Genomic DNA, 17,650 nt, shown 5'->3' on the forward strand with positions numbered 1-17,650 from the left:
CTGCTGTAGGGGGTGTGAATTGTATGAACTATGTCAAGGGCTGAACCTATAGAACGTATAAGATAGGCTATGTATAAAAAGGAATCGTTGAACAAGGAAAGAAGGAAGGAAAGGTCAGGTAAACAAATAGGATGTTCACGAGGCACGATTCTCTTCAATTCAGGGGGTTCGCCTGCGCAGGTTACCTTCGCTGCGTTCGTAGCCTCCGGGTTGCTCCTGGATAGGCTCCATGAGAACTCAGGGCGCTCAGCACACGCACTTACGTACTCACCCCACGCTCCGGGATTGATCCCGGAGCAAAAAGCGGCGCTACGTCGGGCTGAAAACAGAAAGAGTAAGAGCCCAAGTTTCCGCAGAAAAACAGTTCGATAGTGTTCGCTTTATTGCTAGTCTAGCTGACGTGGCCTGTTGCGCCGCATGTATGTACTATAAGAGGATGATTACGATTACATCCGTCCGCCCTGGGGCCATATCTTTAGAATAGGTAGCTACATAATTACTACTACTACTACTACTACTACTACTACTACTAAGCTACTGGTAAATGGCTCGTGCTCGTGGCAAAAGGAGTATGAGACTGCTGTCGCCATGGGGAGGGATTACGTTGCCAATATCGTTGAAGTCTCATGGAGGAACATAATATTTCCGAGGAGGCCAAAGAACTTTGCGGGGAGAATATTAAAGTGACAATCATTGACTTTCGGAAGGCTGTGGAGGATACCAAAGCCAGAGATGATGTATCTCTGGGCACGAAGTGGTATCTTCAGCTTAAGTGTAAACCTTGTTTGGAGTATTGAATGCCCGAGATTTCATCGCTGGCCCTCTTACAACGACAGGCAGCTGGACGGTATAAAGAAAGAACTGGATTCCACAAGAGCCCTTTCAAAGCAAATGCCTGGGCGGCCGAGGTGGATAGTGTGCACCATCCTCCGAGAAGGCTGTGGCAAATGGCAATGGAGCCGTTCATGCCGTAGCCTCCAAGGGTGAAAGTGAGCTGAAGAATAAAAATGACATGGACCATAATATAGACCTTGTGAATATTTGTGCACGAAGGAATTCAAGGGTATCAGTGGGCTCGTGCCGCATGAGAGAGACACCACTACACGTATGCCATCTTCAAAGCTGAATGGAGATGCTCGAAAGGATCTGGAGAACATTGGTGTAACAGTTAGTTTCAATATACATATGCGAAGAACACCGCTAAATATCAATAGTCCATCCAAGCACCAGGCGGCTCTATCAGCAGTAGGCGGCAATAAGTATCTTGTGTTTCGAGGGGCCCTTATATGTGTTTGTGTGCTTTTCTAGGAATTTTCGCCCAATACTTAGGCATTGTTGATCATAGTCAGATCATCAGTTAGTCTGATCCAAATCATTGAACCTTACAGATGAAAGGCAACCTGATATTAGGAGATTTGTCCGGGTTGGTGGGGTATATTGTCCAATTCGTCCAGTTCACTTCCGATCTGATTTCCAAAGGCTCTGAATTGTACAGTTCAGCCAGCGGTACCGCTGAGACAACGATAGAGCTGGAGAAGGTTAATGAGCGGCTTTGGACGTTCAGCTCAAACCTGCAGAACCCGGAAACAACAGACGTGAGCTTCTTTTGAGCTCAAGTGGGTTGCCCAGTAGACAGTCACCACATATATAACTTTGACAGACCTGGCAGGGGGCTGCAAAGCACTATGAGACCAGCTCCTGGAGACGACGCGGAACCTCCGTGTGAAGGATGGCCAATGGCGGCGATTCAGAGGCTTCGTATCCGCTTTGAGGACCGTCTGGGAAGCGGTAAGATTGCTGATCTGGAAAAGCCACTGGGCCTATACCAGAGCCTCCGTTTGCAGCATTTTTTCCAGGTACAGAGGTATTCCACAAGCGTGTTCTGTTAATGTATCGACTTTGACAAGATTCACTCTAGCGATCAACAGTCATACCTGATGAAAGTCACTACGATCTTAAGGCAGGATAGTAATAATCTCAGGCTTGATCAGAACTCTAAGTTCGATAAATTTCATGGGGGAGAAACTGTAACATTTCCGCGAACCTGTCAATCTTTGTAGAGCCATCAAGGGAAGAAAGGTCTTCAGAAGCATTCGTGATGTTTTCAACAACAGTCAATCTCCATTATTGAGCGTACATCAAGCTGATGTCCTCTACAATGGAATGGCAGATCTCGTTTTTGCAGAACAAGAACTGGAAGATGTTGCCAGGGCACATGCTGCATTGAAAAGTCGAACTTCCTTCACGTCCAGTGCGCTATGAAAATATTCCACTTGCCCATAAGAGAACATTCAAGTGGACTATTACTCCACCTGATGAGCTGGAAGAAGAAACCGACGACCAATTTCAACCTGGGTGAGAAGCGGCGACGGAATCTTTTAGGCATCTAGAAAAGCAGGTTCTGGGAAGTCAAATCTCATAAAGTTCCTCGCTGATCACGATCTGACTAGGTCATTGTTTGGGGAAGGGGGTAAGCCCGGGGAATTGGTAATCGCAGCGCATTATTTCTGGAACCCATGTACATAAATGCAAATGCCTCATGAAGGACTCTACACAACTATACGAAATATTTCGCAAATGCCCCGGATTGATCCCGCATGCGTATCTCAACGTTGGAGACAAAAGGAGTTTCAGAAGAGAGTTTTGACAGGTCGATCTCCGAATTGCATGGCACGCTGAAAGCTTTCTCGGTGCGTATAGATCTGCCGACAACGTACTGTTTCTTCATAGACGGCATCGATGAGTTCGGCGGAGAACATCCCGAGCTCTGTAGAATCCTCAGCGACTTATCTCAGTTCGCGAATATCAAGCTGTGCCTTGCCAGTTGACCATGGAATATCTTTGTTGCCTTGGTAACAATCCCATACGAAAGCTCTGCGTAGAAAGATCTGACACGGATCGATATCCTACAGTTCACGGGAGCCTAATGAGTCATCGCCGACGGACCATTCGCCAGTTTATGTGGAAGGATAAGCAGTCCATCATCGAGAACATAACTGCCAAAGCACAGAGTATGTTTCTATGTGTTTTTTTCGTGATGAAATCCTCTGAGATGGCCTAGCCAATAGAGACACAATGCGGGAAAACTGTACAATAGACTGGAGTCTGCTTGTCGACCTCGAGCGGTTCTTCAAGCATATGTTGGAGGGGGTGAATCCGATTTATCATGAGAAAATGGCAGCTTTTCTAATCATAGAATGTAATGCGAAACAGCCATTTCATTTCCTCGTCTACAGCATGCATGAACAGGAGTACGTGGATAAGAATTATGCGCTTAACACGGTGTCCAATCCCATATCTGATCATGGAATGAGTCAGTTATAGGATCAACATCGACGACCTATCAATGCGAGATGTGGAGGTTGGATGTGAAAGTGACCTCAGTCCAGTATATCCATCGCACAGTGCGAGACCTTCTACTCACCGGCGAGATGAGTACCTTAGTGTGAAAGTGAAGCCTGTGTTCTTGGTCAATCTCTTTACATCGAGGGTGTTTGTAGCAACACAAAAAGGTATTCCTCAATATGCGAGCGATGCACTTGAAGACTCGCCAATCCCGGCAACGGATTTACTCAACGATCTAGAGAGTCAGCTTCAGCTTCCTCTAGAAGGGGGTGAAATTCTACCCGAGCTCAAACTCATCAGCGTATCGGATTCGGGCTATATTAACAGCATAGCAAACTTCTGTAGCAAGTCTCCAGACTTCCCCTTCCAAAAATAACTGCTACAGGCTGAAGTCCGCCAACACCTCTCTAAAACGCTTAAAAAAAGCCTGCACTACTTCGATGACTTGAATGAACCACCTCTCAGTGTAGCCTTTGGATTACCCAAATTGACACCAGGACATGTGCAGATTGTCAGCGATCTTTTGGAATCCGGTCATGATCCTGAGACTGGACAAATAGCGAAGTCATCATCCCTATGGGAGACTTTATTCGGCGAATGTGCCTCAGAGAAGAAGCCGCTAAGTGATTCCACAATGCGGTCGAAAGTGGACTATTTCCCTGTTTCTTCGCTACAGTGGACGCACAAACACTGAAGGTGATGACGATACTGTGCAAACAGATACTTCGAATAGCGGTAAAACTGACGAGTGGTACATGACCCGCAATCGATATGTAGCTAGTTTCTCGTCTACTTTAATTCTCCTTTTTTCTATACTTCGTATTCTAGTGGAAAGGCACCAAGTTTAGTCAATTTCTATCATTTTCTTATCTAATATTATAGATATACATATACTTATATGTCTATGTGTCAACCACGGCCCGAAACCGTTGTAATAGGACCACGGTTAGAATTACTAGGACCAGGCTGATCTTCTACAACAGAGACGCTCGTCTGGTGCCAGATTTCGAGTGCAATTTCCTGGTTAGCCCCGGCGCTGTCATCTTTTATGATTTCCTGTACACTCTCCGTCCTCCGTAATGCAGACATTGTGAGTGAACCCCAGAGATTCTCTTTCTGTGTGCCCGTCTGTTTTCTTGTCCTACTATGTGTTCTAGTGCCGTATCCGTAGCGAGTGTGGTAGTAGGTTCGCCCTTTCCTGTGCGAGCTGCCAGTCCAGGAGCTCAGGCTGAAGATCCGACGGACGAGACTCCAACAATTGGGGATGTTAGCAACGATAACAGCGGTGCTGGCCTCTCGAATATACCAGAACATCCATTGTGGGCTGAAGGGGTCTTTGAAGCTTGATACTTTGCTAAGAGTGGCGCACAGGATCTATTGGCCATTAGCCGTGATATGGGGTTTAAACAAGAATACTAGCCTTACAATAAAAGTGCCCATGCTGAATATTCCAACTAGAATGAGTTTACTACAAGCTTACCGTTAAAAATAGTTGTCTATGATTTATGTCGGTTGGAACGTACCTGCGTAGGGGTAAACTGGCAGATATAAGCAAAGGTAGTGGGATGCCCATCATAAGGATATCAGAAGAAATATTGAATACCATAGTCATGATGAGATGGTGAGTCGCAGTTGAACATTGCTCTGGTAATTTTATGTCAGGGAGACAGTTTCGTTTCCAAGTGAAGGCGAGGCCATACCATTAGGAGTTGGCACAGCCCAGTAATTGGAGAATGGTCGACACCAAACTGCGAAGTAGAAGATTTCCAAGAGAACATATGAACCGACCACATAGCCGGCCAGAATTTTAACGGCCAGTTGTTGCCTTATACCTTCACTATCTCCTGCTTAGCACAGAATGGTTTAAAATGCAGTTTTTTTTTTTTTTTTTTTTTCCTCACGTCAACCTGGCGTAGAGGAGAAGAAGACAGCCCTTGCATCCCCATATAGTCGCTAGCATGCATTGCTCTGTTGCAAGTACCAGCTTACTTCCATACACGCGGTTCTTGATCGATTGCGCGGTTAAACGCCCAATATCTCCAGGCCGTATCAAATTTGTCTGTGCATGCTCGATCCGATTCAGGGTAATCACGAGTCCTGTGTAAAAGCACTATTGAAGTACTTGTCAGCTACTTGCGACTATCATCTGTCCTATTTTCACCTAAACGTACCAAGACAAGTAGCATCATACAGTCCTCCGCCTGCAAGTGTCTGAACCTTTCCACCAGCTGCAGTCGGGATATGCTGGATAGTGCACTGTTAGTCTCATTCGATGTAGTTATTAGGCTCCGATATATATACCCACAATCGCAGAATGATTACTACCACCGAGAACCCATACCAAATCCACGATTCAACTTGGAACCAGGACATGGTTTTTCCACATTGCTAATCAAGATACAGAAATGAGCAGCTACCCTAGAGGTTATTTCCATATATATTACTTCTGGATAAGGAGATTAGGGGAAGTGTGTCTGTGGAGTTGTCGTGTGCAACACGGAATGGCCATTCAACGCTCCACCACTTCCAGTGGACCCTATAATGCTAACTTTATTGTTCTAAATGGTAGCCATTGGCTTGCTGCAAGGTGTAGCTACGTATTCCGCACCTCACGATTGAGCTAGAGTCTATTTGAAACTACAACGAAGCATCATTCCGCACCACCGGTGAAGTGGTGCTTCAAGCCCCATATTCTGCGCCTTGCCATGTTCAGAAAATGCCCCCCAACGACTGATTTGATTTGATTACCCAAAACTATATGGTTTGCCAAGATTTGCCTCTGTGCCGTGCCTCAGGTCGCTAGCCAATGATGAGGCAAAATTCTGCTGGAAGCCCCTCAACACATACTATGTACTCGTGTTCGTAACTTCAGACACGAACTACTGCACCTAACATATTCCGAACTTTAGGTTAGCCAGTGGCATTGAAGCTATCATATTCTAATCTCCACTTTTTTATTATTATTTTTTTTTTTTTTTGCGAGTTTTTAATCGCCTGTACATTTCAATTTTTCCCCCCCCCCCCTTTTTTTTTTTTTTTGAGCATGATGTTGTGCATGAACGCAACAGCTAAGGAACCCATCAATTTAAGTATATAGCTAATCCAACTCTCCCAGCACTGATTTTGCATAGAAATTGCGAACCTCGATTTATTTGATTTGTCTGAAGCGAGAAGAGTGTACGGACTGCCATTCGACCATGCGACCGTCTTCAAACACAGTGACCCTGTTATGGTCGAGAATGGTATTGAGCTTGTGGGCGACTGTGGCAAGCTAGCCGTCTGAAAAGGTTAATTTCACACTTGGCGCCAGTTATAACTTCATACATCACGGCCCCAAGCTGTCCAATATCTGTTTGTATTGTGAACCCATCATAGCTGTCCCCATCTCTGGGTTTAACGGTAGAATGGATGCCTCACTGAAATCGCAGAGTTTGATGGAAAAATCTGAATCAAGGAGAAAGTTACGAGTACCGATAACTGCAACAAGGATACGCTTGTCACGGATTATTTCTTGTCCTCTGGCCACCTGACGGAACCATAAAGTTGGCGGGTACGTGGTGTTTTGCTGTGTTTTCCCAAGTAAGCCCGTAGGCCACTATTCTCCATATAAGCAATCTGAATGGCACCGCTGGAGGGATCGTGTTCATTGTGTGACTTTGCTGATGGTAAACTTCTGGTTAATGCTTGATAGCCCCCATATTTATTTTCGCATCCTCCTTATGATTCCAGGGGTGTATTGCTGGCTTCTTTAAAGCCATCACAGCATGATAAATCACTTCCCCCAACCTGCCATATCCCAGGACTTCGTTGTCAGGTTGGACTAGCCATCAACATAAACATACTAAAGAGACGATGCCATCACAACATCAACGTATCAAGAAATAAGAGCCTATGGATAAATTACGATTGAAAGAGAATATCTATTAAGATAACTACTCCGTCTCAGCACTGATGGGAGATACATCCATCGCAAGAGTCCCACACGACATACGCTAGTACTTGACGTTTACACTCTATCTTATCTTATCGCCGATAAGATACCTACCAAGGATAGGGTCATGTGCTCCTTACATAATCCCCTGGACGCCAATCTTTTTTGTCCGCAAACGGAGAATTACTTGAAGTCCGAATCCTCACAGTTAGACTAGATCCAGAACTACGCGGTAGAATCGATCATCACCGGCTCACAACCCCTCGCCATGGTGTGAGGTTTTCCCCGTATTCGAGAAGGGTTTCTTGTCTCCCTTCTCCTTCCTGCCTCTCGTCTTCCAGCTGCAATCCAACATGTGGACTCCCCGCAGTCTCGAATCCCAGCTGCTTCTCAAAATCGACTTCTTCATTCTCTCCTTCTGCTGTCTGACATATTTCTTCAACTATCTCGACCGCTCCAACCTATCCAATGCCTATGTGTCCGGTATGAAAGAAGAGCTCGCCTTCCACGGCAACCAGCTCAATGTCATCAACACCATCTTCACTATCGGCTACATCCTAGGGCAGGTGCCTTCCAACCTGGCCCTGACTTACTTCCGGCCTCGCATCTTTTTCCCAGCCATGATTCTCCTCTGGGGCGGCCTCACCATGATCACCGCCGCGGTGCAAAACCCCCAAAGCATCATGGCCATCCGCTTCTTCCTCGGCCTCGCCGAGGCCAGCACCTTCTCTGGAACCCACTACATCCTGGGCTCGTGGTACTCCGAGCGCGAACTAGGTAAACGAAGCGGTATCTTCACGGCCTCAGGACTAGCCGGTACCATGTTCGGTGGATTTATCCAAACAGGCATCCACTCCTCTCTCAACGGCGCGCGGGGTTTATCCGGATGGCGCTGGCTCTTCATCGTGAGTGGACAATCTCCCCTTCCCCTGTCGCCCAGATGTCATTCTTGACCACCACCTACTCCAATTCATATAACCCCTGTCCTGTTTATTCAATTGGCTAATCTATCCCCAGATCGATGGACTAATCACCCTTCCCATTGCTATCTACGGGCTCTTTCTCTTCCCCGACACGCCCACCACCACTAGAGCCCCATATCTCACCCCGTCAGAACGTGCCTTTGCAGTCTCTCGTCTAACAAACACCAACGCCCACCGCGCCTCACTCAATCGCGCATTTCTCAAACGTCTCTTCACCACTTGGTACTGGTGGGCCTTTGTCATCTTATGGGTCATAGCCGGGGAGACCGAATCCTTTTCATCTAACTCTCTCCTAGCTCTGTATATGAAAGCGCACCCGACAATCTCGTACACCGTTGCCCAATTGAACAATTACCCCACAGGCGTCCCCGCCGTCGGTATCATATCCACCCTGTTCTGGGCAACGTTGACAGATTTCCTGCGCGGGAAACGCTACCTCGTTGGTTACTTTATCGGGGTGACAGGTATTGCCACCGCGGTTTTGATTCTAACCCGCTTCGACTCCACCCCGACGGTCTTTGCGGCTTATTATTGGGCTGGCGCTGTGTATGCCTGTCAGGCGACGTTCTTCGCCTGGTGTAATGATGCAATGCGATCACAGGATGCGAGACAACGTTCTGTCGTTATTGCTAGTATGAATATGGGGAATAATGCCGTTAATGCCTGGTGGAGTATCTTGTTTTATTCCGCAGATTTGGCGCCCCGGTTTAACCGTGGCATGTGGGCGATGATCGGGTGTTCGGTTGCCTTGGTGGTTTGGACGACTGCCATTGTGTGGAAGACGGTAAAGGAGGAGAGGCGTGCAGAAATCCCGTCAAAGCCGGAGACTGCGGAAGCGGCGAAACAGGGATAGAGTGTGTATCTTTATCCATTACGTATGGGTGGGTACATATATAGATCATGTGGGTGTCTTGATTGGGTACTTCTACTGCTTCTTAGACATGGTGTATAGACTATACAGTGTATATGAACCCAATCTACTCCTCATCGCTCTCGCTGGTTTCGTCCAAGTCTTTGGCCCGCTGGATAACATCCTCCCAGATTGGCGGCTGCTCCCGGAGTTCGGAAGAGAGTTCCTCCACCTTCAATCCCCATTGCAACAGTCCCTCCTCACTGCCCCATTCGCCGTTACCCATCAATCCCACCGGCACTTGACCCTCGCCATGGGCTCCTTCCTCCGGCTCGGCAAAGCCTGCGGGCACACTTATTGCCGGGATGCCTGTGAAATTAGCCAGCCAGACATACTCCATCGCGCGCAGAGTTTGGTCGCCATCACTCAAACTCCAGGTCAACTCGGAAGCGGACTTGATGCGCCATCCAGCGCAGGCCGTCGTGGGCGTCACGATAATCATGCCGGGGAATTCCTTCCAGAGGGCTGCCAAATGTCGCATCAACACCTGGCGCAACTTCTGCGCTACAAGGTAGTCCGTCGCGGGGGTGGAGCGTCCAAGAGCAAGAAGAATGCGGTTGCCGGCAGAGAAATTGCTGGTTTCTACAAGAACCGCGGCCGCGTCGTTCAAGATCGTCAAGGCATGGGCGGCTTGGCCTTCCACTAAAAATGGGATCTCGATTGGAACAATGGAATAGTCATGCACAGAGACGAGTTTGTCAAGGAGCGGGCGACACAGACGCTGCACGTCCGGAGCAGCTCGCGAGAACCAGGTTTCCGATACACCCAGGTATCTCTTCCCGCGAGAAGATGGATTCAACACAATGGGTCCAGGGGCAGGGAAGGCAGAGTCAGGACCAGGTGCAGCCACAATGCGGTACGTTTCAGCCAGCGTGCGAATATCAGCTGCAAGTGGACCGATCACGCCAACAGTACTCGCGTAGTTGACGCCCGGATAGTGCGAAAGACGGTTATGTGTGGGTTTCAGGCCGACGACCGAACAGAATGCCGACGGGATCCGAACACTGCCGCCTCCATCGCTCCCTAATGCGAACGGAATAAGACCGGCGCTGACGGCATAAGCACAGCCCGAAGAGCTCCCGCCAGTGTAATACTGTGGATGGTGTGGGTTGAGAGGGGTACCATAGTGGATGTTGTTTCCGGTGGTATCTGCTGCGATATGAGCCAAAGCTACTCTATGGTCGTCAAAGCTGCCACATACCCAGTCCGAACTCATGCATAGCGAGCTTGCCCACAATTATTGCTCCAGCATTTTGCAGTTGCCTCACACACCAATTTGTGGTGGACCCGTCCGCCCTGCCGTCGAGAGTATAGTCATTCAACGAGCCAAGGTAGGTACGATATCCGTCGATATCAACTTCGTCCTTCACTGCAGTTGGGACCCCGTCAAATATTCCCAGCGGACGGTTCTCCTTGTAGCGACGGGTCGACGCCTGAGCAGCAGCGAGGATATCATCGACACGACTGTCAGCAAATGCAGTTGAGTGTTTACCGGGAGAAGAAAGGTCGCGGCGGATCAACGGCAACAGAGCTTTGACAACGGCGATTGGGGTGAGTTCGCCTGACTTGTATACGGCATGGTAGTCGGCGACCGAGTAGTATTTGGCCGGGGTTACGGCAGAGGAAGAAGAAGGGGAGTCAATTGGCGTCTCGTCCACTGGCGACGCGGACCGTAAAGGGATCACCGTCGGGTCAAATCGCGGCTCGATATGATCCAGATGGGGTCTAATGGCTCGCAGCGACCCAAACGCATTCACCCAGATAAGCCCCGGGAGAAACCACAGCCGTTCTATGCTAGTAACAATAATATGTTAGCGTATCCGTTGCATTGGGCTTGTATCAGGGGGACTCACAGCCAAGCAGCCACGCTAACTATGAAGCCTCGCAGAGGTGGATTTGCTTTCCGATTGTAGGTGGCAGGAACATCAGGTCTACAAACGTTGTCTCGGGTCAGCTGGAGGGGAATAGTATTTTCAGAGATATTCACGCTGCTTACCCCTTCTCCGGATAAGGGTAACCCCTGAACTGGTCCTGTTTATACAGCATGACGAGTGAGCGTCTCTTGTTGAGCTAACGCGGAAGTCAACGGAGAAGGCGGAAGGCGGTGAACGACAGGTCGCCAGGTACGCTATTTATACCTGAATATCCAGGCTTAAAATGTCATGTGAGGTGGTACTCTGTAGATGCAACCTGTACTCTGTAGGAAAAGTATATGCAGGTCCGAGCTGTATATTAAATCTATTACTGGATCGGTATGGTTTTGTAGTCTCCAGGATAATGACCCACTACTGCGGAGTATGCATATATTGCGCCGGAATATTCACATGTCAACCTTTCCAAAACACTCTTCCCTCCATCAAGCGTCGTGCCGTTCGAAAGACGGTGGCATGGCTCAGGCTACCATCATCCTTGAACTCCGCTCTCACTATCAAGCTCCCACTGGCATGGCCCAAAGTAATCCCTGCTGGATGCATTGGCTGGGGACTGGTAACCTCGGCTACTACACTAGTGGGCAGTTTGGCGGCCGCGGCCAAAGCAAGAGCCACTGTGATAGGTACTGCTCTATGTGGCTGGCCCACCGAGAGGGCACGCACCACGACATCCACCACAACCGTGCTATCTGGGGCGGACACCATGCCTATCTTGGGGACACTGCCAGGAACAAGCTCTGGTTTCTCTGCGAGCCCCATTACCACGCCTGCCTGTCGGCGGATGTAGTCCAAGCGGCCCAGAAGGGCGGGATGAGCCTCGATCTCGTCCGGAGTAATAGTTCCCGGGAATCCTAGTTCGGATGCTAAAACAAAGCAGCATGGGTTGCCCACATCGATGCAGGTGGTACGGATACCATCGAAAGTATTAACCACCTCGCCTGTTGGGAGCATCTGGCCTGTCCGGGATCCCGCTGGGTCTAAAAAGTCGAGTTGGATCTTCGCTCCGGTGCCAGCCACCCCGTCAATGGCGAAAGATCCTGAGGAATCTGCCTCGCCGTCTACCACGGGGAAGCGTGACCGGATGATTTTACCGGTATTGGTGTTAAGGATGCGTAGTTCGGCGTCACTGCGACCTTCAGAATTCACAGTGACCAACTGTGAATCCACAGCAAAGGGACCTACCGCACTTATCATGTTGCCACAATTGCTGGAATAGTCGACTTGGCTGGTTTTAACACCCAGCGAGACAAAGGTGTAGTCAACGTCTGCATCTAGCCGATCGGACTTATCCACCACGCACACTTTGGACAGACTCGAGATGCCACCCCCGAGACCGTCGAGCTGGCGCCCATTCGGGTCGGGGCTGCCAAGAACGCGTCGAAAGATCTCATCCCAGTCGGAGCGGTGGGGAGGAAGATCATTCTTCTTGAAAAAGACGGCGCGCGATGTCCCTCCACGGTAGTAGGCGGCCGGGAGACTGCGTTGCAGGCCGTGGCGAACAGAAGCTGTGGAGAAGGCTTGGGACGGTCGGTGACTCCAGGAAAGGTGTCGAGCGATGCAAAGATCGCGTCGGAGGAGTTTTGGGATCATAGGCCTCGCAGACTGTCTACACGGACCATTATAAACAAGGACGTCAAATGAGCGAAGCCGTTTTAACCAGTCAATACAGATAAGCTGCCAGAATCGGGGTTAAAGGTGGGCGAGAATCCGGGAGGTTCCATGTGTTCGCGAGGCACAATTCTCTGAATTCAAGGGGCTCAGGCGAGCTGACTATCTAGATGGGTGACTAAGTGAGGCCACGTGACCATACCGAATATGGTAGGTCCCTAACACCCCCCTTGGCCGAAGCGTGCTCACCCAGCACCATTACATACAGAATCGCGTGTAAAGCAAAAAGCCAAAAAAAAAATAAGCCAAAAACTAAGCTAAGCCTATATTATCGAGAAAAGCCGTGAATCCTTCAGATCAAAGCAGTTTAGTGAGACCGTCCGCAGCGTTTTCCTTACTAGGGCATAGCCGAATGTCAATAATGCGGTCCGCCGCGAGCTCGCGTGTATAATGATACCGAATATCAATATGCTTAGAGCGCTTGGTGGTAACCGTTGAACTAATAAGATCCTTGCAGCCTTTATTATCAACGTGGAATGCAATGGGGTCCAAAGGCGCAGAGTAGATCTCCATTTTGTTAAGTAGGCGACGAAGCCATTGGGTTTCCCGAGCTGCGTCCGACGCCGCCATATATTCTGCCTCATTGGATGATAAGGCAATGGATGTCTGTTTGGCAGATCGCTATAATATCGGGGCACCGGCTAAAAGTATGATATAGCCTGATACTGACCGACGATTATGATGAGGACCTCCCCAGTCTGAATTGGTATAAATCAGTGGTTGCGGTAGGGGTCTATTTAACATGCGAAAGGTGATACCCCGTGTACAAGATCCTTTCAAATATTGAATTAAGTATTTGGCCGCTCCGAATGCCTTTCTGGTAGGGGCCTTGTTAAATTGCGCTAGCAAGCTCGCGATACGCGCAATATCTGGACGGGTTCTTAAGGCAAGCCATTAAAAACTACCCGTAAGTCGATTATATTCTTTATTAAGGGTGGGATCGGGGTCGTCATCGATAACTAAACCCAGATCTGCAGGTAAAAAGAGACTGGATGGGCATCTGCGAGCCCTGCCGAAGTAACAAGATTATCAATATAAGAGGTCTGCATAAGCTTAATCTAACCATCAGATTGAGTAATCTCCATGCCGAGGAAATACTTAAGGTAAGCTGTCTTTTTAATCGCGAATTTTCGTTGCATTGCGCTTAGAAGCCATTCTGCGTCTGTTTTAAGCGCGGCAATAATAGTAAAATCATCTACATAAGCAGTCACATAGAGATTCTTGCGAGATTAATGAATCTATAGGCCTGGGTCGTAGTCGCTTGTTTTAAAGTCCAAAGCTTTAAGATCACTGCGGAGACGGTCGTACTATATACGTGCGGAAGGCGCGAGACTGTACAGGGTGTTATTTAGCTTGCAAACTATAGTGTTAGGATCACCCTTTTAAAAGCCGGTTGGTTGGCGCATATATATTGGCATATTAACTTTACTATTAAAAACGCCTGCACCGCGTCCGCCTGAGCGATATACCATTGGTGATAAGCTGCAACCGCAAATGGGATATTAATTGTTTGGGGATATACCACTGGCGAATATGTCTCCCCAAAATAAGGATCTTGTTTAACCAAGTTACCACGTATAACCCAACGTGCCTTGTATTTGAAGGTGCCGTTATTAAGGTCCTTAACACTAAAACCCAACGGCCAGGGATAGGCTTCAAGCCTTTAGGCATAGATTGCTTATTAATCAAGTCCCATGCCTTAATTTTATCGAGACAGGAAGCTTCAAGCTCGCAAGCTGCTAACCATCTATTTTTATCAGGTGATTTTATTGCTTCCTGCCAAGTATTTGGAATCGGGGGCCGATTTGCCTCAGCAGTGGAAGTAGGCGAAATAGGGGTAAATCCTGTAAATGGAGCAAAGCCTTTAGCAGGTTAAACCCAGTCAGATTGTCCGTTATCCTCCGCGGGAGAATCCCCATAAGATGCAGCGCTTCCTGCGCGAGATGTTCAGGGTCCGGAGGTACAGTAGAATTAATCAGTTTTTCCGTAGGCTGTTCCCTCTGAGCCTGTTCGTTGAATAAAACATGGCCAGTCCGAATAACCTTGTTTGTCTCTTTAACGTAGACCTTATAATTGGTTAAAGAATCGCTGCCGATGTAGACACCTAGAGCGCCGCAGCCAACAATCTTGTTAAAATCTTGATGTCCTGGGTCGTTATAATACCAAACACAACAACCAAAGGGACGAATGTGAGCAATCTGCGGATACTTGTTAAAAAATACGGAATGCGGTATAACATGTTGCGATAGTTAAATATCTGGATTAGTAGATACCCCCTGGAACTAAGTAATCTGCGTACAGCGTAGTAGACATAGGGATGTTATTTATAATATAGACTGCGTGCTGCATAGCATCCTGCCAGAGCTAATATGGTAATCCAGAATTATACAGAATCACGCGCGTACACTTAATAATAATCCGGTTGGCGCGTTCACCTGGTCCATTCTGCTATGGGGAATAGGGATTGGTTAGTTCTATCTTCGCACTATTTTTATTCGCCTATTTTATTATTTCCTCAGTCACAAATTCGTTATCGCAATGCACGAATGCAGGCGGTTGAAAGCCTTGGTTTTTATATGGCTAAGCCATTGTTCGAGATGTTAATGGACGAGCTTTCTATCTTTAAAAAATATAATCCACCGATACCGCGTTGCGTCGTCTGTTATCAGCATATAATAGCAGGAACCCGTACGAGAAGCAGGGTCGTTAAGCTGCTTATAGCATTTAGACAGAGTATTACCTCCACCCGCAATATCAATAAAAATGCGTTGAAGAGGTCTCGTGGCATGTTTTACCAAGGTATAAGATTGGCTGCGTTTCTGATTCGCCACATGGCAGATATCGCAAAAGGGCCGAGATTGGGGATCGGAAACCTTAATCTGACTGCCAGGCGTACAAGATAATCGTAAAATGTTGGGGTAATTTAGGTGCGCTAATCGTCGATGCTATTAGATTATAGTAGCCACCTGAGGATTGGGTGCTTTAGAGGCTATAGCCGCAAGAGCTAATTTCTCTGGTCGAGATGTCTTATATATCACACTGTTAATCTTATAACAGTTTGTCGTCGAAGGGACTGCAGTGATAGTCAAGCTATTCTTGTTAGTAAAAACAATATTGGTGTACGCGTCCTCTGGGATTGATGGTTTAAAACCTGCCTTTAAAAGTTGCGCGTAACTCAACAAATTCGCTAACAAACCAGGTACGTGGCGCACCTCTGGTATATCAAGGGTAATATTATTAAACGTTATTCGGGCCGTTCCCTTAGCAAGGGGAGGCTTTTGTCCACCTAAGGATCCGCCAATATTAGGCATACCAGTTGGTAGAATTTCGTACGTTGAAAAACGTCTTGTTAGGGGTTATATAGTACAAAGCGCATGTATCCACATACTATTTAGGTGGTTGCGTGCTTGATTCCGCAACATAATTCGCAGAGGCCGAGGGCTTCGGTGGTGGTGCATATGCAGGATCACCTTTTATAGCCCTATACTCGTTGATTCGCTTGAGAAACGCTGGTGTTGCTCTATCAGAGGGAATTGCCTCGGGATTCTGATACCAGCATATCCTCGTGAGAGAATATTATCTGTAATAGCTGCAAGATAATTTCGCATCTCTAGAAGAGGTAGAGTCCGGTGACTCGTTATCCGGCTTCTTTTAATGCTATCAGATTGTTGGTTTAATCCAGAAGTCTTTAAACAGCGTGTATTAGATTGTTGCAATTTTAACTGTCGTCTAATCTTAACTAGATCGGTATTCTTAATCGGTTGATTTCCTGCCCCTGAGGCAAGGAATGGATCAAGCTTATTTGTTATAAAATTCGATTGCCAATTGCGTAGGCGAATATAGTGGATATCATAAAATATGTTATCCACAGTCACATGGAGGTGTTTCACGCGTGCCTGGAGCATTAAAAGCTTGCTCTTGTAGGCTAAATAATCGCCATTATATAATTCGATATCAATAATTTCTCGCACTAGGTCATAGCGCTCCTGGGCCTTCGTCTGACCTATTGCCTTATAGATTCGTATATATAATGCAGCTGCCTTCGAGATATCTATCTTACCTAGGCGATCCTGCACTTCTCGTGACATTAATTAATAGATTCGGATAGCCAAAGCTTCATTCTTTATCTGCTAAATTGCTGAATTGAGCTCCTCACTGTCATGTGGTGGATTGAGCTCCTTGTTAATCAAAATTAACTCCGCGTTTATAATACGGGCGTCTTTAAGTAGATCCTCTTTCCAATCGGCGAAATTGGAAATCTTCAGAGATCTTAGTTTATATTAAAGCTTTCGACCAACATCCTTCCGCATGGCGCTGACTGCCTGTATTATACTCGCGCGGCCGGCGTCATCCTCGCGTGGTGGCGGTAGATCTGTTGACGTGGACTTCGGGTTCGGTGTGGGCGTACTTGAAAGGGGCGATTGACTGCAACGAATTAGCTCCATTATTTGCTGCAATTAAGTTTGCATTTGATTCTGCAATTGAGTCTGCAGTTGTGTTTGAAAATCCCTGAACTGGTCCCTTGATACATATTCCATGCGATCATCCTCTTCCTCCTCCGACGCAGTATCTCGTGGTAGTGGTCGTGTTATCGCAGGAGAGGATGGGCCAGGTGTACAGTATGGAGATTCATCCCTAGCAGGCGCTTTTCCCTTCTTCGGGCCCATTTTAATATCAATTCCTCGAGAGGCAATTGAATAGACAAAACAGGTGGTTTAAAACCACGTAATATCAGCTCTAAAAGGAAGATATAGAGGGTCTCATAACCTGTTCGCGAGGCACAATTCTCTGAATTCAAGGGGCTCAGGCGAGCTGACTATCTAGATGGGTGACTAAGTGAGGCCACGTGACCATACCGAATATGGTAGGTCCCTAACACCAT

General features: G+C 47.6%; 5 protein-coding genes across 5 annotated transcripts; 2 read left to right on the forward strand and 3 right to left on the reverse strand.

Annotated features, from left to right (window-relative positions):
• Positions 1 to 2,926: 2,926 nt before the first annotated feature.
• Positions 2,927 to 4,039, forward strand: ATNIH1004_011477 (uncharacterized protein; the record flags this gene model as incomplete). Its single annotated transcript, XM_033576039.1, has 4 exons — positions 2,927 to 3,011; positions 3,062 to 3,251; positions 3,325 to 3,646; positions 3,731 to 4,039. 4 exons carry the CDS (start codon positions 2,927 to 2,929, stop codon positions 4,037 to 4,039), a joined length of 906 nt encoding a protein of 301 aa, XP_033421894.1.
• Positions 4,040 to 4,254: 215 nt separating this feature from the next.
• Positions 4,255 to 5,718, reverse strand: ATNIH1004_011478 (uncharacterized protein; the record flags this gene model as incomplete). Its single annotated transcript, XM_033576040.1, has 7 exons — positions 4,255 to 4,719; positions 4,771 to 4,813; positions 4,869 to 4,989; positions 5,046 to 5,182; positions 5,247 to 5,455; positions 5,517 to 5,589; positions 5,651 to 5,718. 7 exons carry the CDS (start codon positions 5,716 to 5,718, stop codon positions 4,255 to 4,257), a joined length of 1,116 nt encoding a protein of 371 aa, XP_033421895.1.
• A 1,911-nt stretch (positions 5,719 to 7,629) lies between these two features.
• Positions 7,630 to 9,112, forward strand: ATNIH1004_011479 (putative MFS pantothenate transporter; the record flags this gene model as incomplete). The annotated part of the gene is made up of 2 exons (XM_033576041.1): positions 7,630 to 8,181; positions 8,294 to 9,112. 2 exons carry the CDS (start codon positions 7,630 to 7,632, stop codon positions 9,110 to 9,112), a joined length of 1,371 nt encoding a protein of 456 aa, XP_033421896.1.
• A 124-nt stretch (positions 9,113 to 9,236) lies between these two features.
• Positions 9,237 to 11,215, reverse strand: ATNIH1004_011480 (amidase; the record flags this gene model as incomplete). The annotated part of the gene is made up of 4 exons (XM_033576042.1): positions 9,237 to 10,321; positions 10,371 to 10,963; positions 11,023 to 11,100; positions 11,166 to 11,215. 4 exons carry the CDS (start codon positions 11,213 to 11,215, stop codon positions 9,237 to 9,239), a joined length of 1,806 nt encoding a protein of 601 aa, XP_033421897.1.
• Positions 11,216 to 11,496: 281 nt separating this feature from the next.
• On the reverse strand, positions 11,497 to 12,690 carry ATNIH1004_011481 (DUF453 domain protein; the record flags this gene model as incomplete). Its single annotated transcript, XM_033576043.1, has 1 exon — positions 11,497 to 12,690. One exon carries the CDS (start codon positions 12,688 to 12,690, stop codon positions 11,497 to 11,499), a length of 1,194 nt encoding a protein of 397 aa, XP_033421898.1.
• Between the last annotated feature and the right edge of the window lie 4,960 nt (positions 12,691 to 17,650).

Source organism: Aspergillus tanneri (assembly GCF_003426965.1).
Source record: "Aspergillus tanneri strain NIH1004 chromosome Unknown AapTan_8_pilon_pilon_pilon, whole genome shotgun sequence".
In the NCBI taxonomy this organism is placed as follows: Eukaryota; Fungi; Ascomycota; class Eurotiomycetes; order Eurotiales; family Aspergillaceae; genus Aspergillus; species Aspergillus tanneri.